The 25,072-nt window shown below is 43.7% G+C and overlaps 1 protein-coding gene across 5 annotated transcripts in view; it reads right to left on the bottom strand.

Annotated features, from left to right (window-relative positions):
• Positions 1–25,072, bottom strand: part of IQSEC3 (IQ motif and Sec7 domain ArfGEF 3) — a 99,788-nt gene that overhangs the window by 47,567 nt on the left and 27,149 nt on the right. For all 5 annotated transcript variants that reach the window (XM_036400979.2, XM_036400982.1, XM_036400981.2 and 2 more), the window contains one exon: positions 10,787–10,867. In XM_036400979.2, coding sequence (XP_036256872.1) covers positions 10,787–10,867 — 81 coding nt within the window. Of the gene's footprint in view, positions 1–10,786; positions 10,868–25,072 lie in introns of those variants that run through there.

Raw genomic sequence — 25,072 nt, 5'->3', positions numbered from 1 at the left:
CAGAATGGCCCTTGGGCCACCTCTCTGGCACACCCCTCTTTCCTCTTCCCATCCGTGCCTCCTGTTTCACCAGCTGCAGAGCACAAGGCTCAGCTTAGGAAGTGTAGCCCCTTTCTGAGCTGCCTGTCACACCTTGGGGCTTGGCACCCCGGGCTGGTTGCTGTGCTGTCTCTGCAGGTTAGACACAAGTCCCACAGACTGGCACTGCAGACAAGGTTACTTGTGACTGCTTTGAACAGGCCGCTTGTGCTTCACTGAGGTGTGAAGAGCACCAAGTGGACACTAAAGGCACAGGAGGTCCTCCTCTGCAGGGTTTAATTACTTTTATTTTAACCTCAGACCTCTCTTGCTTCTGCAATGTTTGGTAAACACGACCTTTTAGAGAAAGAAAGAACAGATGGCACCCTGCATTAGTGTTACTGCCCGCTCAGCACCCCGGGAAAGAGAAACTTGGCTTCTCAGCAGCAGTCTTTCTGCCACTTTGAGTCAGATCTCTTGGCCTCTCATCCCTGAGGCAGGTTTGAACATCACCAAATTCGCTGACAAAAGCCTGCCAGTGCGATCATGCAGAAGATAGAATTTCACTGCTAAAATGAGATGAATTCAGGGCTGGGAGGCAGCAGAGCCTCTACAAGGCAAGGAAAGCTTGCATATCCCTCAGCCCATTGCTCTCCCAGTCCAGCAATGAGCTGGGTGAGGGACATGGCTCTTGGTATTTATAGACCTGGGCAAGGGCTTCTCTAGTCTTCTTTTTCTTCCTGCTGTGCTGGACTCTAGGTTGGACTGCACCTCTGGGCTCCTTCCTAAGGGATCAGGGTAATTGATTTGTCAAGGCAGAGAGGAGCCACTTCACAGGGAGATCTTGGTGTAACTCAGATAAATTTTGTTTCCATTCTCAAGTATCTCAGCTATTTCATCTCTTGTGATTACTGCAGCCCAGCAGAAGGTCACTGCTTGTGTCAAACCAAACAGAAAGAAGCCTTCTTCTCCTCAACATAAAGAGGAACACAGCCATAAGTCACCATCCCCCTCAATACAGACAATGCAAACAGCACTCACCAGCTTTGCCACTGTGTTCAGATCCAGAGGCTTGCATTGCCCTTTGGCTGCTGACCAAGATAGAAACAGCATGGTTTGCATTCCCTCCTCCTTTCCCCAATGCAGTGACCACCCCCACAGCCTTATGCAGTAGGCACAAAGCTCTACTTTTCCAGTTTTTAACCTATTTTTTCTCTGCTGCTTCCTTACCCTCTGATCCACTTCATGTCACATTTCTTCCCTGAGGCCCCATTTCTTTTTCTATCTTTTAAATTCCCATTTGGAAAACAGGATGACTTAGCAAGTTATACATTTGGCCACACAAGCTCATGTTTCCCTATGGCACCTCAACTTTTCTTACCTACGAGGAATGGAAATTTTTCCTACCCCTATTCTCTGTACTCAGACATGGAACTTTTGGGGCAAGATCATAAAAAACCCATGAAGTTTGCCTAGACTCAACCAATCCTACTGGGTTGTTGAGCAGAATCCTGGCTGGTGCTATAAATGGCTTTATTCCAGTGGAGGATCTGGCCCAATATGCTCTATTTTAGCACATTCTTTATAATCCTTATCAGATCCAGTTGTGCTGAACAGCACAGCAATATTTTTCACACCACCGTTCTGCACCATTCTGGTTTGTGCATCTCCACTTACCCTCTCACATCAGTGCATTCTGGGAAATTACAAGAATTAGTTATATTTTGCCAATGACCTCTGGAGGCACACGGAAGAAAGCACTAGCAGTGTATACACAGGGTAGCCTATCTCCATCCCCCTCTTTCTGCAAAAGGGGGAACGAGAGAGGATGCAGTCAACCCAGACACACAGACAACAATAACAGCATCATGACCTGCTTACAGGGAAGCAGCACCATACCAGTGTGGGACATTACAAAGGTGACACACAGCTCTAATCACCAGGCAATTCATTTCCAGTGGGATGATGCTGCAATCTAAGGGTGTGTGTCTAGAGAATCGATGTGCCAAGCAAAAGTTGTTAAATGTTAGTGGAACACACTTCCAAGTGATATGGCCAGAATTAGGTTTCACAGTCTCACAAGAAAAATCTCACTTAACTCAGATCCTGTTTATGATACTTTTCTTCAGGATGATGTTTTCCCACAGAAAATGGAGTAGTCTCTAGCTGTTGTGCAGTTTTTGTTCAGGTGAGATGACAGTTCAAAATACCTCCCAACTTGTTTGCATGCACTCCCTCAGCTATCTACTTCTGTTTGCAGAACTACTCAAAGTGGCATGAGCAGTTGTACAGTGTGCTCCTCTTCAGCATTTCAGACTCTTCAGTTCTTCCTGAAGTGTAGGGGGATACAATATAAGAAAATAAAGGTAGTAGAGAAAGTAATCTTACCCCAATAAGGAGTTGCAGCTGAGCCAATTATTAGAGATTGGGAACAGGCCTGATTTTAACACCTGTAGCCAATCAGAAGAGTGCTATAAAAGAGTGGGTTGTTTGCTTGAGAGGGAACTGGAGTCAGCTGGCTACTGGGAGGACAACGAAGAGTCAGTGCTAAGGAGCTGCCTACAAGAAACATAAAGGAGGTATGAAACTCTAGCAGTATGGAACCCTTGCAATGTACTGATAATAGAGCCTTTGCAATATAATGACAACACTGAAGCATGTTAAAATCTGCCAGGGCCACATGCAGGAGAAGGAACTCTAGTGCACAGAGATGTTTTTCCAAAGGGAGAGCTTAGTGTATCCAAGGACAGAGCCTGTTCCATAGGGGAAAAGAAGATGAACCTTCATAGGAGTGAGTTAGTATTGCAGAGCACCAAAAAGACAAAGGCCTTTGGATTGATATCACACTATAAAAAAATGTGTAATAAAAGGCCACAGTCTCATTGTGTCACAGCCAAAGAATGCTGGCATGAACAGGATTATTCCAGACAAGGGCCCTGTTCATTTATCTTCTGCTCATATTTTCTTGTTCCCTGCAGTTCCTTCTTTCGTTTACACTATTTTTTTATCTTCCTGCTTTTCCTGGTCCTTCTCTCCTGTTTTTCTTCTTCTCTGTATAGTACATTTGCCATCCATTTTTCTTACAGTAGCACTGTTACATTTGTTGGGATGAGTCTCTCTCCCTTTTCTTTCCATCTCTTTGCCCTGTGTGTCTCTGTCTTGAAAGCCATTAACAAGCATGTGAACAGAGGGTCCACAGAAAACACCTGTCAAGTTCAACAGAGCACACCTTGGTGTACAAAGGTCTGGAATGGCTCCATTTTGGGGGTAGGTGCATCTTGACTGATGCAGATCAGGTCAGATGATATTAGCAGCAGATTAGGATGAATGGTGTGAGCTCCACCATCGTCCATCTGCCGTTATTTTACAAAGCATCTGTGCCCATTTTCTAGCGTTAGATACAGGGCGATTTCCAAGGCTGGCACAGCTTCTTCCCATGCATGTCTGTAGCGTTATCACACAGAAAACACAGGATAGAGCAGGTGTTTATATTGCACTCCTCTGGTACCAAAAAGTTGCCATGGCATGGACAAGAAATTCTTTGCAGTATAGGAGAGAGAACATGAGGATCATCTGCAAGCCAGAGTGAATTGCCCAGTGTTAATGCCACTACTTGATCTCAACAGCTGAAGAATGTGGCTCCCACAGCTGTAAAGTTGGCTATGATTGATCCCCTTGCACACATATCACCATGGCCCAGGAAACAGCAAGTACTGGCACATGTGGGAGAAAAGCACTTGAATCCAGGTCTAAATTCTTCTTGGGCAAGACCCGCATAAGCAACAGGGGAAAATAAAGAGCTGGAAGAACATGTGGCCAGGCAATGGCTGGATACAGCTTCAGGCTCTCAGAAAACGTGTCTGATGGGCACCTTTGCAGTTTCAAAATAGGATACTTCAAGTGTGTTTTCTTCAGCCTCTCTCTCTCCTAGCATCTTCCACCTTCCTGAAGGAAGGTGTTGATAGCAGCAAGCAAAGCAACCACTGTGACAGGGAGACTCCAGATTCCACTAGAAATATTTTTTTTCCTGTTGAGGAGCCAATCTATTCCTCACTTTACTTCTCCATCCTCATCTTCTCCACACTTGCCTGAAAGTAGTTGCACCAGCTGTTGGAGAGGAGCAGGAAAATACCTGTGTGGAAGAGAGTGCCAAAATGTCCTGGTGGAGCTCCTCTACAGGACTGGGACAATGCATCTGAAACTGACCTCCTGTTTCTTTGGATGCTTCCAGAAAGAGCCATTCCTCCCAGGTCATAGTACCAGAAGATTTCCCAACTATACCTGACTGCAAGAGATTCCCAAGGTTGTTGGTAGCTACGATGTTAAGGATGTTTTCTAAAATAGTTTTTGCATATAATTCTAAGTGTTTCCATATTTGCTCTAAATTTACATTCACTTAACATCTTTGTGATTCTGGACTTAGTCTCCTGCAATGCAACTGAAGCTGCTAGTCCTCACTGTACAAAACACCCATAAAAAGTGAGGAGTGTGCTCACTCCCAAGCTTAGGAAGAGTCCAAATGTGGGTACAGACATTACTTTTGGCTCACATCTTTGTGTCAGACTGAAATCAAATCTCTGAAAACTGTGAGCTGGGGAATATTTATGTGAACTCTGTTGACCCATATCTGCCTGTTTGCAGCTTCCTGCAATCTCCAATGGTACTATCTGGAACAGGGTTATTAAGTCTACAGGGATGGAAGAAAAAGTGATGAGCTGTTAAGAAGCAATAAAAAAAATCTTCTCTTTGTGCCCATGACCTCAATAAGAAAAAGAAATGAGAAGCACAAACAGGATGTGCTAGCAAAGCAGAAATGTTGCTCCAACTTATGTGTGTTTTCAAAAGCAGTGCTCTGGAGGACTTTGGGGAAGAAGCCAGACTGTGAGCTTTGCGTATGGTCATTTGTCCTTAGAGTACACAATACCATGAACGTAGAGGCTTGCTTTGCACTGGCATGTCCACATCCTGTTCAGATTGACCTGGAGTCTTCCTCATTAAGAATCAGAGAAGAATTCAGCCTCCATGGTGCACTAATTCTAGGAATATGCACTTGACACTGCCAGCTGGGGGCCAATTAGGCAGAGTTGTTAGGCTTCTTGAAGTGGAAGATTATAGATCTGATTTGATACAGACTAAAATCATCATCATGCTTCACACCTGAGCCAAAGCCACAGAACAGCTCTGAGCTGAGATGAAGCACTGACCTCCAGATTCCATATACAATATCCTGCCAGCAATCCTAAATCAGAAATTATAATTTCCCATTTCATGAATTGGATTTGCATTTGTCCTGTCAGGCAAGGTCAGTCTTTCACAAGTTTGGATAAAATGTTGAGTAGTTCAGTTGTTTAACTGTAATGCTTGAAGAGCCACTGTCCAACTGTTTATCAAGGTACTTCAGTAATGTCCAGAGTAAGCATCCACTTGGTGAGTGGTTCAGTTCTCAACAACTTCACGGGCCTCAGCCTTAAGGGATATAGCAACCACAACCCAAACAAGGTCTTGGGAATTTCTCAGGAGGATCTAACTGTTAGAGAACCTAAAGTGACCCAAGGGCAAAGGGAGAGCTGTAGCAGAAGGAGAGATTCTCCTGGGCTACAGCAGTGAGGATTCAAAGAGGGACGTGATGCTGTGACTGTGCAGTGGATAAAATTCATGGCTCCTTTGTGCCTACATCTTCCAACATGACTTCACAGGACAAAGAACAAATGCATGTTCAATGGAAACAGAGAGTTCAGGTAAAGAGACATGAAGAGTAAGAGACAGAGTTGTCCAGAAGTAAATTAAATCAAATTTTGGACTTTAAGCATGTGCTGCTGAGGGTGCAGCATACTCATGCAGCTCAGAGAGCTATGAAGAAAGATGTTTGAAGGTTTGGTTTGAACAAATTGTCTAAAATCTGCCCGTCCACTTATCAGCCTCCCACATATAAAAATGGAGCAACCAGCACCAAGGGCTTCCTCCAGCAAGAATAGTGGAATTCACACTTCCATTTCAGAACTTTGGTAAGCCACAAGTGGGGCAAGAAGGAATTTCTCCAGAAATGCTAGGAAGGCTGGCTTGGAGAAGTAGCCAATGGTTCACATGTCTCCTTACCACTAACTGGTGCCAGGAAGCAGCTAATCTGTTATGGTGACTAGTCCAGCAGGCACTTTAGAAATTAGTCCACAGGGGTTGAAAGTTTAAACAATATTGAGTTAGAATTTCATTGGTCCGCAATCATGAAGTAAACATTTTTAAATGAGTGGTGCTAATCATGTTTTAACCCTGATCTAAGCAGCATCTCCCTATTGGAAAGTGTGGAAAATATGAACAGAGACAGCTTTTCCAAAGAAAAGCTTCAGATCCTAGCCCTTCTTTCAAGTACACACCCAAGCCCTTCCAGAAGATTGCTCTCTCTTCCTGAAAGAACTGTCTCCTTTGCCTCAAAAGCAGGTCAGGTCTCATCTGCAATTCTTCCACAATGCTTCAGCACTCCAGTGCTATTCCCAAGTCCATTGCCAAAGCAGACCTGCCCCTGATGCTTAAAGTTTTCTGTAGAACTTTTCCCATCACAGGAGGAGAGGTGATTTTCTGCTGATTTCCTATTCAGCACTACAGAGGCAGACTTCGAAAAGCCTATGAAAGGCAACTGAATGAATATACTGTTCCCTCCAATTGTGACTCCATAATTTCCTCTCATTACTCTAATAGAAACAAATCTTTCTAATCTCAGCCCTATTACCTCACACAAAGGAAAATGGTCTGTAATCCCGTTAGAACTGGGCTGCTGCTGGACACATTTTAAGGTCATTGTTCTGGGATGCCAGCCTTCACTCTATGTGACTGGGAGAAGTGGGAAATGCAATTACTGGGCTATTCAAGTCCCTAGAATGAAACCCTGCCATTAATAGGCAAAAGCCAGTGAGAAAAAGAGCCGTTGCTTTATGAATTACAGGGTTTGGCTAAATTAGAGTCTAATCAGCACCTCAGTAAAGGAGCAGGGTTAGCTCCTACTGCCATCCCTGGAGTTTCTTCATGTCACTCAACCAGATATTTGGCATCCCTTATGGAAACCCAACCTGCAAGATGGCTTATGGTCATGAAGCTGGTGGTGTACAAGTCCAGTGGAGACAATGGTGAAGGATTTATACTGTCCTTTGATGTGGGAAAGCCCTTAGAGCTCAGGAACAGAAATCTGCCTGCTGCTGCTGCCATCACCTCATCCAGTACTTTGGCTTTGAGCTTTTTGGCAGAATCTGGGATCAAATCTGTCTCTTAATATTCATGGCCTACAGCACCAGTTTTACTAATTGCTGGTGCAACCCAGCTAAGCAGCCAGGTGGGAAATTTGCATTGCTAAACTCATGGAGATGCAACTTCCCCACAAGGAATTCACACTTGGGAGGAGAGAAGGGGGCTAGCTCTGCTTGTGGCAGTCAGTGAAGCAAAGCAGAACAAGATGAGTGGGAATAATCTCAACCACCTCATTGAGCTGGCTTCTGTTGAGTGTTTAGACACTGACATGTTACTAATCACTCCCATCCATGTGAAGCCAAGGCATTTTTAGCTGGCAGCAAAGAAAGAGCAAGAAATCTTGCAGATGAATGTTAGGAGAGACCACACAAGAACAACAACGACCATCACAAACCACAAGCAGAGACAAACTTTTGTCCCAGATTGTTCCTGGCATTCAACCTCCAACTGTTATTCCCTGCATTTGCTTCTCCTCCTGTCCCTCTCTTGAGCTGTATGGCTGCTCCTGCTGGTCTCTCCTGCAGTCAGACAGCCACTCATGTCACTGTTTTGAAGTCCCTCTTTCTCCTTCTCTGCTGTGTTTTTCCTCAGTCTCCCAAAGGACTCCTGTCCCACAAGACGAGTCTGGGCTTCTGCTGAAAACAGAACCATTCTTGCAGGTCCCAGACAGAAGGGATGTGGGCTGAGGTACAGTTCCTGCTAGAGGAGGAGGAAGCAGCTGATCACCACTGGAATCTCCAAGTCCCTTGAAGAGCTGAGAGTCACTTCGCTGTTTATGCTCTTTATTAGTCCCTATTCTCTTTAATCGGCTTAGACTGATGAGCCAAGGCAGCGGTAGGGATCAGCCAGGCTGTTTAATTAAAGGATTGCAGCTCAGCCTTGCAGTTTGGGGGTTTGTGTAAATGAGCTGCAAGTACATTATTTAATCTGCTGTGCTGAGAGGAGTTGGGGCATTAATGAAGCAAACTCTAATTAAAACTAGATGGCTGATGGTTATTAGTGGCATCAGTTCTGACAGGATTTATCTCATTTAGGGAAATCATCAGAAGGGGGAAAGAGAGACTAAACCCGAGCTGGTCTATCAGAATTCACAGCAGCACCACTTGTGACTGGCTGTCCATTCAGTGGGACACAGGAGAGCTGCACAGGGAGCCCCTATGTACCAGGCTCTCCCACCAGGAGCCCTGATGAGCTTATTTAGGGATATGCTTGGCTCACCCAGGAACTGATTGTCTATTCAAGCTTCTGACCCACATATTTCAGTCTTGACTGACTTTTGTTCTGCCTTGGTTTAATGGAGAACTTGTTCATGGTTTGAGCAGGGTGACAGACTCTGTAAATGATATGATTTCTCCTAGAAGCCTACTGAGCCATTCCAGAACACCTTATGGATATCAGCTCCATGCTGACTCTGTTTTTTTCTCTCTCTGACATTCTTTTGCCTTCCTCACTGCATTGTATGTGTAACTTTAGACATGAAGGAAGCCCGTGCTGACTTCAAGACCTGGCAGAGACTAGGAGATGTTTTATGGCTAGCATAAATCTAAATATTGAGTTTAATAACTCTCTGACTGTTTCTCACCTTCAAATAGCCACGGTGGCTTCAAGCATCTTTGTCTCTGCATAGAATATTGTGTCACACACAGATTCAGGACTGCTGTTGGGATCTGGAGGCATTAGAAATGGCAAGAACCCAAGAAAGACTGACTGGGGAAAAAAAGTAAGGAATGCATGAGGCCTGCAGTGTGGGGCAAGCTACAAAAGGCATCAAATGGACAGGCATAGATCAGTAGGAGAAGCCCAGATGCAACATGCTATAGGGATCATTGTCATTCATCCCAAATTCAGGATTTCCTGGCTCAGACTCATCTTCAGATGCAAAGCTGTTAAATTACTGAAACAGGTGATCACTCCTTCTTCAATTTACCTGTCCAATGCCAGCAGAAGGAGGGCAGGCAAACTTGGGCTCAAAGGATAGGCAGGGCCTTTGGGAGTCAGCAGGACAAAAGGAAGGCTTGACAAAAGAACATGACAAAAATGATCCTAGAGCTTTAGTCTGTAGGACTGACAGCCTTGTAGAATAAGAACATTTTAGAAACTAAGGGATCTGATCAGAAATAAGATGGAGGCCGGGACAATGGGGCAGGGTCAAGGATAAGGGTATAAAGATAGAACACTATGGCAAAACTGATCCTTAGTTCTAGACAAACTAGAGCACTTAAACAAAACCCTCTCACTCTGGAAATGTAAGGGAGAGGTGGCTTTCCCTAGCACAGAAATCTCCAAGGTCTCCTCCTCTGCTGTCTCCTTTTCCTTGCCAGCATCTCCCCATCTGCCATGACAGGGCTGCCATGTAAACGTCCCCAGTGCCTGAAAGCTCCCAGCACACAGTGATCATGGGGGTTAACCCTTCCATCTTCATACACAAATGGGCAAGAGAGCTCCTTCTTTACCCTGTCTCCAAGTGTGGCCAAACCCTACCCATGAGCATACACACCCACCCATCCCTGCTCTCTTCACACTTGTCCAGCACTCACACTTTTGCTTGGAAGGAAATCAGAAACCACAGTCTGCTCCAGTGAGTAGAACAAGACAAATGTAATTATAAAAATGCAGTAGCCTCACTACTGCAACTCAGCTGCCCAGTTCTGTTCAGAGCCCTGGTAGTAACTCAGGGTTTTTACACAGGTGCCAAAGGTCAGAGGTAAAAGTCTAGCAGTGTAATGAGAGACATCTTTAAAGAGAAACCTCTTTGCTGTTGTCAGAAGGGTGATGAGGCCTGGGAAAACAGGTCTGTAAGAGGTAAGGGTGGGAAGTCATGAGAGGGGAAGGAGATGGCAAGAACAGAGGGACAAGACCAAGTGTGGAACCTAAATGCAGTATATGCATCTCAAGTACCTCTGAAGCTCTTTGGACCCCCTGGTCTTGGCACTGACATCTTTCCCTGATGAGGAAGGGCTGAGAACTGCTGGTGTCCCCACACCTGGCTGCACTGGATACTAGCTGGTGAAAGTTAATAGTACCTGTCTGTAGCTGTTGTTTGTGGCAAGCTCACATAGGTAAAAATGCTCCCCCCACCCCATCTCAGGGTGTGTGACAGAACCCTGAGTTTTTTGGGTGACTTTTGCTGTACTTATTGTTATAATGTGTGTGTCCAGGAACCTCATAGTGTGAGATAAATAATTTGTAGGAGAAGAGAGAAGCATGTGTGTGTCAGTGTCACATACAGTAAGAAGAGGTACAAGCATGAATGTGGGTCAGCAGAAGTGGATGTTTGAAGAGAGGCTGAAAAAAACACTTTGTGTGTGTGTGAGTGGAGATTGAGGAGGTTTTCAGGCAATTACACCACAGTACAAACAACAATCTCTGAGAGGGAAAAGAGAGGGACAGCAATGCTGGGAACATGGGATGGAGGGGAGCATGGAGGAGGATTGGCATGTGTAATATGTGAGTTTTGTCTGGGGCAGGAAGATCAGTGATGGATGATAAAGAAGTAGAAAAAATAAAGGTCTTGCTGACAACAATTTCCCACCTTGGTGAGGAGTCTGGAGATGAAGGCTTCTGCTCTGTGTCAGCTGCTGGACAACAGAACTGGTGTAAAACAGTTTCATTCCTGTAAGAGAAAACAAACCACAGTTGGTCAGGGTTCCCTTCACTCAGCAGAAAGCTCAAGGGAGAATGCTATTTTTAGGCTGCTCCAAGGGGACAGTGACTCCCAGTGATGCTGAAAGAGTAGTCTAATTATTACGTGAACATTTTTTACTCCAAGGTGGAGGGGAGCAGAGAGAAGGGGGCTGACAGTTCTATTCCCTTCCCTTACCTGTTCTGCTTCTGATGTCAGCCTGTGGAGAATGGGGCAAAAGTGCACAAACCAAAAGTTTTCCTTCTCGCAGCATTTGTTTCACATCCCATACATCTCCTGAAAAACAGTTTTGTCTGTCTTTCGTTCTATTTTTTTGGGACAGAAATATGTCCTTAAATGTGTTTTCTTGTATATGTTTCCTATATATTGCAAAGCAGTTGATTTTCTTTTTTTACCAGTGGCTAAATTACCTCAGCAGACATTTCTTGTGAAGAGCACAGAAATGGCCTTAGCACATCACTACTGGGGATTATCAGGAATAATACTTGAGAACTGACAGGACAAGCACAAGGAGGAGAACTGATACCATGACAAGAGAAAGAGACCATAGAAGAGAAAAGCAAAAAAAGTAATCTAGTTGAGCAAAACAGGAAAACAAAACATAAAAAATGTGTTTATTAGATAAGAAAGGCAAAAGATTTCATCCAAGGTTAGAAATCCTAGTGTTACAGAAATTTCAGACACTGGGCTCTCATTTCCATTAGAAAGGTTTATTGCAAGAAATCAGTTATGGTATTTGGTGTCTTGAGCTTGGTGCCTCAAAAGAGGGACCCCAATAAAAGAAATACCTGGACAATTATACCCTCATGACCTAAACTCCCCATACCTCATGCAACAGCTCAACAGCATTATTGGGGTCTGGGGTCTCCTTGCTCTTCATTGGTTTGGTGTTTTGTTACCAAGTGGTTGTCACTTTTTCTTCTCCATATCTATCGCCGGCCAGGGGCTCTATACAAATCATGAATGGGACAGGACTGCTAGGAACGAGTCTTGAGCTGTTTTATTTTCCAGCATTGGTCTCATTACATGTTTTTGTCAATGGGAAGGTGCTATCAGGTCACATTACAGGCAGCAGACCAAGAACTTAATGTTACAACTCACTGTAAAAGTTTTTTGACCAATCACACAAAGCAAAAGCACATTGACAGTAGTTCCATCCAATCGCTATAAGCTTCTCTTTCTCTTTTGTGATCCCCAGGCATACACCAGAGGGACTGGGTTCCACCTTGGAGACTACTCCTGTTCATTTTCCACTTTCTTTCCATCTCTTGATCCTGGTCATATCTGATATTTTTCAAATCCAAGCCCTCACTTTTGCATCATAGCACCCAGACAGGAGCAGGGAGAGGGTTGACCTGTGGAAGAAGTTGACCCATTCCCACCTTAAGAGGTTGTGTCTTAATTGTTATCAGGAGAAAGCAGCTCTCATCTGGATGGAAAAGGCAAGTGTCCTAGAGCCTCACTGCTACTTCTAAGCCTCAAGAAAGTGCTCCAGGAAAGCAACTGTCTTCCTAATGCTGTGAAATCTTCAGGTAAGATGTTATTTTTGTTGCTGTGATTCAAGAGGGCCTGCCAGGGTTGTAGTGTCTGGTGGCTACCTGGATTTTATCACCCTGGGGTGTTGTCAGCTTTTGCAAGTTTGATGTTTGAAGTGAGCCTTGAGATGTTTAGTATCTGTCGTAAGTCAGGGTAATACTTTTGATGGTGGTTTGTTGGTTTTTTTTTTTTCTTTTCCTTTCTATGCTGTCTTTTGTTGTGTTTTAAAACAAATCTTACTTCATAAGCCAGAAAGGCTACATAACTTGAACATGTGGCCTCTGAGGAGTTGAAGCCTAGAAAGCCTGAGTCTTGTTTTAGCCTTTGAAAAATCGGGAAAGAGGCAATGTAACTTCACTCACTACTTTGGAGTGTGGATCTGTAATTTTGTTTCTTTTAAAGTACTCCTGGTAGGTGGCAATGGTCAACCAATTAAGAGGGTGGGTTCAGGGCTTGCTTTTTTGCCCACATTTTTCTGTACATCCTCTGCTTTGCCTTCCTCAAACCGTTGCAAAGACTGAAATTAAGCACACACTGTTGAAGGCTGATCAGGCTGGTGATTGTGGAGATAATTCCTCCCCACCTACCAGGATGCTGTTGAACTGTTCTTTTCCAATGTATTGCTTTAAGAATAAACAAATTATTATCTCTTGGGCTGTGTACTGATAAAAGCTTGGAAGGGAAAACCAGCAAGAAGAAAAGTGTTCTGGGTGAGTTGGGTGGCACAAAAGAGGAAGGGGCTCAGGGGGAGGAGGAGGAGGAGGCATGCTGGGGTAATTGCTGCCAGCACTGAGGCCAGTGTGGAGGAGCAGCAGAGGATAAGGGTGAGCACAGATGCAAAGGGAGGACTGAGAACAGCCTGAGCCTGTCAGTGCCTTGCTCCGTCTAGCTGGGATGCATGCTCCGGAGGCAAGGATTTGACAGTCCAGACCTATCTTAAATGCAGAGATAGCTTGGCCAAGAAGTTACCCATGCTGTCAATTGAAACGTTAGCCCTCTCTCCTCTGAGAGAAAACAGCTGACTGAATTTTATTCAGTTGTCTTTAACATTGCTCCTGACAAGAGGTGTCATGCAGCCAGCTGCCTGCAGCCTCGATAGGGGTATCTGTGAATGAACTGTCCAGCCACAGCAATTCCTGCTCTGTGATGAACTTTAGAGAGGCTTGTGCCAAACCTCCTGGCTAACACAAGCTGTCTAGTGAGCTCAGGAATTAGCTCTACCTTTCTGGCTTCTCAGGGAATGGGACTGTGCAGCAAAGGGGCTCCATGACTCACGCTGCCTTGGTCTTTCATTGATGGATCCCAAGGGGATAAGCTTTTTTCCTCTTTCTTAAAAACTGGCATTGTAGAGGGAGCAACAACTGAGGTCCAAAAATGTAAAGTCTCTGTAGCTTGCACATCACAGGGCCAAATGGAGAAACTTTCCTAAAAATTCCTTTAGTCCTGTATCCTCCCTTTGGACAAGTAAGTGCCTGGGGCCTTCTGCTCAGTCAGCAACAGAGTCTTGAACAGTCCTGAACAGTCTTGAACAGTTGGTTTCTCAGCTTACTTTAGCCCATACAAGTTGCCCCCTAAACATCAGTGCCCACTAGTTTAGCTCTGATCAAAGCTGTCTTGAAATAGAGATGCCCATCTGCAGAGAGCTGTATTATGGTAAAAAAACCTAACTACTTTTTGTTCTCCTGCACCCCCACAAAAGCAAATCCCCAGACAGCATGTGGAAAACGGTTGTGCTCCCTGCTCTCCAGCAGTCACCTTTAATTAAACATATACCCTGTGTGGCCTGTTCCCAAAGATAAGGAGAAGCTCTGTGTTTTTCTGCATGAATGATTTTAGACTACAAGAAATGCCAAAACAAGACAGAATGAAAATTCTTCCCCCTATGAGTACAGAGAATGCACTTCTCTTTACCATGGTGCAACACCCCTGCATCCATCCCACTGCTCTGGTAAGTTTTGTAGGACTGCTGGCATGCTCCATGAATGAAGACCACTGGGTTAGGCCACTGCCTGGACCGACCAGCCTCTGGATTCTGATCCTTGAGCCGTACTGGCCTGCATATCAGCAGCCCTGCCCTTGGCCCAAGCACACAGCAATTCTTAGAAATCTGACAATGCTGAATCAAGCAATGCTCTATCAGTAAATAACGAGTCCAGCTCATGCAGCCTTTCTGTTTTCTCTTTAAAACTCCACATTTTGAAGAAAAGCAAGAGACTTCAAGCAAAAGTCACTGGTTTTAGTGCTGGATATCTCAGCTTTCCTGGAGTCTTTTGCCACTTGTCTCTATCTTGCCTTTTTTGAGATAGCTGCCAAGAGAACAGATGGAGTTGCAGAAAATCATGGCCTAGGAGGGGAAGATTAAAGGCAGAAAGAGTCAAAGGAGAACTGAAGTCATCTCAGATAAGTTTTACTGGCTGTTATCTTAAGATGAGCACTGGAGAACCACAAACAGCAACTGTTTAGCAATGCTAAGTTAATGAAAGGCCAGTTGCAGTCCTCTGGCTCTCTAAAATGTAGCTCAATGCTCCTCCTACCCATGGAGCTGTGACAAAACCTAGCTAAGGTTAGCTGCAGACCTTACTCCTTCTATCACCTCCCTCCTGTGATAGATCTATTTTTGACTCCAGTCAACCTGATACTGAGAGTTGAAATGAGATCTCAAAAAGGCACTGTTTCCAAAAGTACTGTCTAACAGCTAGCTGCTTCTCCCCCCTTCTTCACTGCAGAATACCACAAAATTTTCTAGCTGTCATCTCAATTGTAAGGCATTAGACTAGTGTTTTGGAGGCAGCTGAGTATGGGCAGGGTTCATATTGTAAGGAAACATACATGATTAAAAAGAAATTCAAAGTAATTTCTGGAATTTAAGTTCATTAAGTTCCTGTAAATCTGATGGCCTTCTCAGTCTTATGGGATACTGTTGACAGCAAGAATTTGATAAGATTCAGAGAGGAACTGGGCATTTTAAAGATTATCCTATTAAAGTACTTAATGCAGATCCTTCCCAAAGCAAATGTGTAGGACTCAAACTTACCAGCATTAGAAAGCCCATAGCTCTTTTTTATTCTTTGCTCTTGAACATTTGATGTTGGCTATCTCAGAAAAACAAACCAGAACCACAAAAGTGATTGACTGAGAAAATTCTGTGTTGAGGGGCACAGGCCTTAGTAACCAAGATATTGAAGTGTAGCAGTGCAACAAGCCCGAAGCTGTTGTTGCCTGGAAATAGAACAAACCTTCCCAAACAATGTTAGAATGATAATATAAAAGCAAACCTTTGCTTGAAAGCCTTCAGGTACACAATATGGCAAAACCTGCATGTGGTACCGTAATTCTACCATTTTTATAAGGTTAGTTGATTAGTATACCTATCATATATTGTCCAATTAGGAGAGTAGTTGGTTAGGTAATATTTCCTTGGGTACTGCCCCTTTGGAATTCGTCCAGGGGCTTCTTTTCCTCACTTTGTTTTGTCTTTCCAGATTCTTGTTAGAAAACAGAACATCCTTGTAGTTGGCTCTCTTCTTGGAATAAGACTACATTGTATTTCAGGAATGTAGTTAGGTTAACTTACTGTTCCAAAATGTAAGGGAAAGGGGTAAATGTAAGGTAAAAGTAACAAGAGCTACAGCCATGCATTAGCAATTGACAAAGCTACAAATATATGAAAAATACAAAAAGCTAGAAATCTTTAGGCATCACTATCATTTTATTTTACATTCCCAGCAACTACTATAAACCCGAGTGTTGCTGGGATTCAGGAATCAAGCATTTTCATAGCTTATTCAGACCAGTGCCTGTCTAGTTCTGCCTATAACCCTCCACAGGCTTCCATCTCTAGTTAATTGCATGGCAAAAGTGAAGATGTGTCTTGATGCTGTCTAAATTCCAGGACACAGTCCTGCCTAACAAAAGCAACTGATGAAGGAACCCCGCTGCAAAATGGCAGCACGATGGATAAATGTACAACACACACAGACATGCCCAGCCTAGCCAGGATGCTCAGTAGCTCCTTTTTAAGTCCACCTGAGTGCCTGTCATTCTACAGCTCTTCAGAATTTTCAAAGCTGTTCTTCCTTCTCTCCACAACTCAAAGTCATGGTAGGAGGGAGGAAGAGTGGGGGGAAGTTGCCAGGAGCATCTATTCTCTCTGCTTGCCTGCCAAAAATGAAAAATCAAATATGTTTTGTAGTCTGGAACTTGGCTTGCTTTGATCATCTCATGAGTGTTGGAGAAAATGTCTTCTTCCATTATGTTTCTCTATAAATTTGATTATTGAAAGATCACTCATCCTCTAAAACTTACCTAGCACCTGCTTAATCATCATCTTCTTTTTTTGGTACAAAAATCCATTTTAAGTCATACATCCTTTGCACAGCATTACTATAAATTACATCTTTCAGTGCTTGGGGATGGGATGAAGATGGGATTCCCATTGTTAGAGTATTTACAGTTTCTCACTAGAATGCGTTGATTTTAGAGACCCTATAGAATATCTTAAAAGAAATTGCCCTTGCTAGTATAAAATACCATATGCAGACAGTCCTGTTTGGAAGGTGACAATCCAGTGTGACACTGTGACGCAAATGCGTGTCTCTGAGCTATTGTGGGGTTTTCGGAACAGCACAGCTTGCAAGGATAAGCACAGAGCACCGTGCTGGGGAAATGGAATTTCCTGTGTTGGAGGAAGAGGGTCTGAGCCAATGCTGCTGTGAACTGATCTCTTTTTGGTTAACTCATTGGGTGACTACAACTGATATGTCACATGTGCCATTCATTTATCACCATCTGCTTCAAGGGATGGGGAGATTAATGCCATATCTTCCTGAACAGTTGGTTTCTCAGCTTACTTTAGTCCATATAAGTGGCAGGGATTTCTTCTGTTCATCTTCACTTTTACCTTGAAGAAATTCTTGGGGGAAAATGTGGTATGACTGGCAATGGGTGCATGGATTTCAGAAAGAAATTGTGATGTTTTGCACCAATTTTAGTACAAAGAACGTGACCTGTAGACATGTGGGTGTGTACAAAGAGGGTCTGAGCATGAAGTGATAGATCCTCTTTAAAGTAAGGTGGCACTGTTGGCATCAAAGTCAGCAATGTGCCTGGTAAATGGTGAAAATGAACTGTGGCCTCATATTATGGCTCAGCAGGGTCTGTTCCTCTGCCATGGACCTAAACGCATGGTTCTTTCTTTGTGACAGGCTGCTTGACATGAAGATGTCACCTGTCACTGTATTCAGTGAAAATTGCTGCTGAGAAGTCCATTTTGTTACCCAGAAACACTTGAAGGAAATCTCAGCCATTTGTTAAGTCTACCAGGTGTGGTTGGGCGAACTGCCAGGTTTTCCTACATGCTGGAAATGGGCAAGAGTGGGAAAAGGAATGGGATGTGCTCAGGAATCAACTGCAGGGAGAGTCCATACTGGCTTCTGGGTCCAGTCTGACTGATATCTCCTTGTGACAGCCAGAAGCAAGGTCTGGGGCCAGGTTTTGGATCCACTTTCAGCATTTCTCATGCTAGCTAGGGCATTAATTTGTGCAGTTTTGTGGCTCTTGATGCTTCAGCTATGACGGGATTAAATGCCAAGGTGAACTAAGGAGGATCAACTCACTCTCAATTTATCTGTGGACCAATTCTGTTATAACCAGAGACAGATGAGAGAAATTGTCCATAGTAGGAAACTTAAGATCAAATATCTACTGTATAAAGTTAGATCCCTAAAGTAATTAAATGTAATGTATTGCATGTACATGCAGTGCCTTCATAAAAGATAGCAGCTTGAAGGGATTTGGAAATAGTACTTAAATTGGATGGAACAAAACATTCCAATTTGTGACATTTGGATGGCCTGGGAAAAGCTAGCTAACTCTGTTCAGAGGGATACTCATATCTCTGATGTTGCTGTGTTGGTGTCTCTTACAGAATTACTTATTGATGAAATACTCTGGGTTTACGGGGAATGCTTCTCAGGTTCCCTCTCCTGTGTGCCCAGTGGAAGTGATTCACTCAGAAGTTTATTTTCTTGCTATTCTTTCCTTAGGGACAGTAGGAATAGGAATGAGGAAGATGATAGTACTTGATAATCAATTTTCAGGAAAAAACTTCCTGGGGAGAGGAGAGTTTGTCATTAGCTGCTAGAGGGATTGGGGGCCTCCATCTCCTGAAATATTGTTGAATCACATGTCAATTGGGAGTCCATTCACTCCATTGAAATTGGCATGGCTGTCTGCTAATTGGATTGGTGCCTGTAAGCACAAAAAGGAAGAGGCCAAAGTGGCCATGGGAGGAGGAAGCACTGTATGTTGAACTTTGCAGTCCAATGTGCACCTTCAGCCCCTTCAGATCCTCTGTCAGTGGTGGAAACAGTTGATGACTTTTGGTGCTAGACAAGCCACAACATCATTTTCTTTGGCTTGCTCACAGGCTGAGTAGTGGCACTGAGGAAAAGCAGCTCCTGTATAAAGAGCAGTCTGATATTCTGTGTGTGTGTGCATCTGATCATGTGGAGGGATCCTCTGGTGACACACGCAGCACTCACTGCAGTGAGCAGGGGTTTCATAAGTTGTAGCCAAAACTATACTTCAGATATCACAACTAGGAAGCTGCTAAAAATCCAAAGCATGTGTGAGGGGGAGTTTGTGTAAGTTCCTGAAATAATTTCGGTTAAATAATTACCATAAACAGAAACTGTGTCAAATAATTCCTTAATCGAAAGCTATTTTTCCAAGATAACATGTGACCTTTTCCAAGACAACATTCCTCACTTCCAACTACAATATAATCATTTTTTAAAGGTTATATATGTAATGGAATAATTACATGTCAGCAAATGCATGCTGATAGAGATCTTCTGCAGTTTAAAACATCTTTTCATACCTCTTCTATTTTGTACTAGGCAAAGGCCCTTTGTTCAAATAATAGATTTATAACTATATAAAATGGAAATAGCTGGCAAAAGCTCACTTTTAATTACACTGATAAGCATGCTCCAAATCCCCTCCAGTACTTCATACAATAATTATAGTTTGTCAGCCTCATACCAATGAGTTTGTTGTTCTTCTGAAGAGATCCAGAAACAGCACTCTGCCTGAATGCTCCACTAGCAGAGCAAACACCTTTTTTCTTCTCTCCTATTTTGGGCCAATGTGTATGAACACTAAAAAAGAGGCAAAAGGCTTGTATTTGTGGAATTGGCAACCCCTTTCATAATTACTGGGACTGTGAGATTTAAACGGAATTTAGGTCTCTTCCTCAGTAAGAATAAATTATTTTTATTTTTTGAATGCGTCAGAATTGGACTCAGTAAAAGGATTTTTATTATGACTGAGTATTTGATCTGTTTTTAATCAAGCTTACACTTTTTACTGGCTTCTCACTCATCTTAACCCCTTAGTACGGGAAGAAAGCCCTGGAATTTTCCAGAGGCTCAAATCAAAGTGTCCCTAGCACGGGAGAATGACACAAAAGTAAATGAAAGAGCGCTGTTCAGTAATGCAGAATCTCATAAACATGCAAATTAGCTCCATCCACAGCTCACCTCTGAGCTCTCTGTGCCCCCTGGCAGTGCTGTCTGCTGCAGACCTGTCCCTGGCTGGCACTGCATGGCCAGATGTGCTGATGGTACCCCTGCAGCCCCCCTCAGGCAGGTCTGAGCCCCCAAAAGCAACTCTGTGTCCCCACAGGCAGCTCTGTGCTCCACCCTTGATACCAGCACAGCATGACAGTGAATTGCAGCAGCAACTAAAGCTGAAAAGCTCGTTCCTACCACGTTGGACTGATGCACTAAATGTCAGTGGTGATATCATTGTGCTCACTCACCAAGGATTTTCGGGATTGTTCTGTGCAGTAAGTCCTGCTGGCAAGGGCTGAGCTGCCCCAGCTCTGCTGTTGAGGCTTGACACCAAACTCTAGCACAATCCTACAATTGAATGTAGTGAGGAAGAACAGGGCTTGGCTTGCAGGAGGCTTTAGAGCTCTGGTTTGGGGCCTTGGCTCTGGAAACCCAATTACCACCACACCTACAGGTATCTGGGGCTGCTGCATCAGTGACCTCAAAACTGAAAGTGATTTCCTAATGGGGAAGGACCATGAGGAGAATTAGGAGTGCTGAACTGGACACAGGTTGCCTGCTGGCATACCCAAGCTAAATGTTGCTGTTCCCTAATGATGGAGAGCTGAGTTGCTTCTGCTGTGGGAAAGAGAAGAGCAGAGGAAAAGTGCAGGCCCAGTTGCAGAGCTGACTCCAATGCCTCAGGGGACAGATAGCAATAGTCACCAGTGCTTCAGAGGAAATTTAATTTGCCCATTTCCCTTCCACACACACCCACATGCTTCCACCAGGGCCTTGACATATGGAAAGCAGGCAGTGTTTGATGCTGGCTGTGGACACAGCAGCTGGCTGACACCAAGAGCAGCTGTATTTGCATAAGTAGCTGCCCTGGAAAGAAAGTACCATTTGGCACCAGTGCAAATGGGGAGAGGACACTCCTTGAATGCTCAGCACATTATCATCACAGATACTTGGGTTTTAGATAAGAGGAGATTTCACAGCTTCATAAAATCGTGACCTTGCTAGAGTTGCAAAAGAAGAGATGGAATTAATGAGGTGTTCTAAGATTTGGAAAATGTATGAAAGTTGTTCCCTTTGCCCATCTTAACTGTTCAATAATTCCTGAGATTTATAACTAGTAGGACATACAGTGTTCTGTCAAGTCAATTTATCAAGACAATGACAGTTTAGGTTGGTCTTAGTCACAGGAATTGGATTATTTTATACTCTTTCTGGTTCAGCAAAACTGGGAAAAAATTACCACGAAAATGGAGAAGGCATCTCTTCTTAGCCTTGTATACAGTAATTGTTCATCCATGCCCTATCTCAGAACAAGTTACCAATGTTGGTTAACACTCATATATAGATATGTAGATATAGATTTACATCTGGCCAAAGGAGCAGTCCTTCAGTCAGTGATGGTTATGGGAACCTATACAGCCTGCACCTGCCACCATATGTACAGTTCGCCTGGCTACTGCACTGCACTCCTGGATATCTCTGTAGTGCCTTATTCCAGCTGACTTGTACCTTGTGGGGACTCTGAACTTGCTCAGCATTTCACATCCAAAACTGTGACTGTTCTCTACTTAACGAAGTTTGGAACTTCACACCATGTGCTGGAACCCTTTGTATTTGGAGGAAAAAAAACCTCTAAGGTGTGGTTCTGGAAACATAAACATAAGAGATTTTTCTGTATTGCAAGAGCCTGATTTCTGTAGAGATATTTCAGGTAAGTTTCATAAACAATTACTAGAATTCAGAGTGAGAAGCTGTGGGATTAATTATGCTTCTGCTCCTGAAACAAGACGGCTGATGCAGACTTTTTGAACTTTGCAGTACTTACAGCTGGGCAATCTCCTCTAACAACTGAGATTTAACAAGTTTGCTTCAGTACCCTGGTGCCAGCAGGGCTGTAGCATAAGCTGACACCATGAGGCTCAGCATAAGCTGGCAGTGCTATTTGTGCTTTCACACTTCAGCTGTGAAGCCACATCAGTGATGGTTCCAGACCCGGCACGTTGGGATCTGATGGTATTTCCCATCTTGGGAAAAGGCAGAAGCAGTGGCTGTATCTGCATCTGTGGTTACTTTAGCACTTTGAGCTGTTGAACTCTTGATTCTTGTGGTGAACACATTCTGCCTAGACTCCAGTTTAGCCTTGGAACCTGTGTGACTGGGGAAATTCCAGTTTTGGCAGCAGCTGTGTGGTATAAAAAGCGTGTGGTGCATGAGGAGATCCCAGAGCTGTACAAAAGAGACAGTGAAGCTTCTCCCATGAAAAAGAACGTCATCAAAATAAGTTTTTAATAAAAAAGAAACTTCTTGGCCACCTGGGAAGACACTGGCTCATGTTCAACAGATGGTGCAGCACCCCCAGGACCTTTTCCAATGGGCAGCACTTTCCAGGCACTCTTTCCCTGGCTTGTAGCACTGCAGAGGGTTGCTGTTACCCAAGGAGGGGACCCAGCAAGGACTTTGCCATATTGGACCTCACACCATTGGTCTTGGCCCATTGATCCAGCCTGTCTAGATCCCTCTACAGAGCCCTCCCACCCTCCAGCAGATCAACACTCCCACCCAACTTGGGGTCATCTGGCTTTATACCTTCGAGCAAAAAAATGGAATTTTCTGACCCTTTTAGGCTTGTTGAAGACCACCATCTTTTTTTTTCCAAAGTTATTTTCCAGAATAACTGGAATACATAAGATATTTCAGACCCTGTTCCTATGTCCTCATAACTAGGTACTTTAATTCCTTTATCTCAAGGAACAACCACTGCCATAACAATTTTATTCTGGTGTCTCTACACTAATACAGTACTAAGGCAGTGAAGATCATATTGCTACTTTTGATCCAGCACAGACAAGGCTCAGTGAAAGAGTACGTTGTGATGTTCTAGCAGGATGTTATTTTGGAACCTGCAAGATCTTAGAATAGCAATTTTTTTCCTTGCCAAAGTTATGTTCTTGAAATAACTTAAGTAGAAGGCTTTGTCTCATTAGGTCTTATGATAGCAAGACTTGGATTCTATTCCCATGCTCACTTCCAAACAGTGACCCACTCTCAGTTGGATGGAGACAGAATTTCCCATCTTGTTGAACAGGTTGCATTACAGATTGGATTCTTGTGGTTAGGCTGCACTTGAATGGATCATGATTTTTTAGCATTTATTGAGATCACATAGTTAATATTGCCATAGGACAGCCCAAGTCTCTTTGCAAAGCAGCGCTGAATTGCATAAAAGGCATCAGTAGAGAAAAAAATAGGGTTTTTTTGCTGCATCAGCCATGGGGTGTATCTGTTGGCCGTGACTCCACTGCGTGTTTCAGTACCATTATTAAGGTGCTGCATGGAGCAGCTGGCTTTTCACAGGATCAGAGATTCTAGCAAAGGTTAACAATATTAGAAGTTTCCCATAAATAAAATATAAGGAGAAAATACATGTACTGAGAGATTCCCCGTTAGCAAAAACCTGTAAGGATTCCAGAGGATTGAAAATTTTCCCATGACACACAGCAAAACCTCAATGTCAAGTCCGAGGTACAGAATCTAAGGGAGGAGTTTGGAGGCCTTCTATGGAATTCTTACTCTTTTCAGAGGAAACATATAATAACTGCTGTCAATATGCCAGCCAAAGAAGGGTAAATAAAGCTTGCAGTGTCTTTGACCACCTACTTGCTTGTGTAGGCTTCGATTCTACATCTAATCATCCTTTGTCCTTTAAGTTTTTCCAAGGCAGAACGGGTTTGATTGAAACAGAATGTACCCTGGCTGCCTATACACAATCCTTTAACATCACACTCCTGAATGCCAAACCTTGGCCTTACTAAACTGCTAGCACCTCTGTGCAGTGAGAAGGACAGAGAATGCCCCAGAACTGTGATGAGGCACCATATGGATACTGTTTCCAAACTTTTTAATCTTTCCCAGCACATACAAAAGAAGCAGCTGTCCAAGAGCAAGGGTTGAAAGGGAATCTGATTGTTATTCATCTGGGATCTCCTCCAGCTCCCACTAAAACAGTATTTCCACTGAGTTTGTATATAATCTGATTTCAAGTCTCATGCAGTGAATCCTAGCCAATTCAGCTCTTAAGGGTTGTCCTGACTCAAATGCTAACTATCTGCATGCAAATGAAGGCTCTTCTTACTTATGAACAGATCTTATTCTTCTGCCTGTGGCATGAGAAATGTCATTTATTGTCATTGCAAGTGGAAGAATCAATAAACAATATGGCTTCTCCCACAGCAACCTCTTGTAGCAATGCCTATGTTGTCCTCCCTGTCTTCTATCTTTTTATATTTGTAACAAAACACTTTCAAATGGAAATATTTTACTCAGGCAGAGTCGACAGCCTGATCTTTAGTGCCCCTGATGATTTTATCCTGAATATTTTTAGAGAATGGGTTTAGAGAGAGATTATGTGTGAAAGGCATACAGTTCTGAAAAATCCATGGCTCACATATAATCCACAACACATAATATTCATTTCCAGATGATAGAATAGTGGGTTGGGAGGGACCCACAAGGATCATCAAGTCCAACTCTTAAGTGAATGGCCCATATGGGGGTTGAGCCTGTAACCTTGGTGTTACTAATGCCATGCTCCAACCAGCTGAGCCAATCTCATCCTGTATGAGCCACAAAAGGACTGAAACAACAGCAAGAGAGGTGTCAACTGTCCCACTTAATGTCTCTTCAGTCTGTGTGCTAGTGTTACCAAGTCCTACCTGACTTTCTGTGCCCCACTAAGTTGATGCTGAGAGCAGGCACAGTTGGCAGTGGCAGGTGGTGGGTGAGTACATCACTTTCCGGAAAAAATAAAAAGTACTTGCCCCACTTCCTCACTGAGATCAGTGAACCTCTTGTGGGTGGCAGGAACATTATTTAGGAGTGTCTGGAAAGACCTTTGATTCTTGGGCTGAAGACACTTTGAAAGAGAGAAGTGATGGTGGATGCAGGAGCGCAGCCCCGTGCTCCTGTGGTGCATCCCTTTGGGTGAGAGGTGATGATGATTTGCTGAGGCACTCCATGGAAGCCTGAGCCACCACAGCCTGTGCTGTACTTGTTTTCTGGGGTAAAC

This window comes from Molothrus ater, chromosome 5 (genome assembly GCF_012460135.2).
Source record: "Molothrus ater isolate BHLD 08-10-18 breed brown headed cowbird chromosome 5, BPBGC_Mater_1.1, whole genome shotgun sequence".
Classification (NCBI taxonomy): domain Eukaryota; kingdom Metazoa; phylum Chordata; class Aves; order Passeriformes; family Icteridae; genus Molothrus; species Molothrus ater.
Note: the sequence above shows the minus strand (reverse complement) of the source record. Positions and strands in the feature narration are given on the sequence as shown.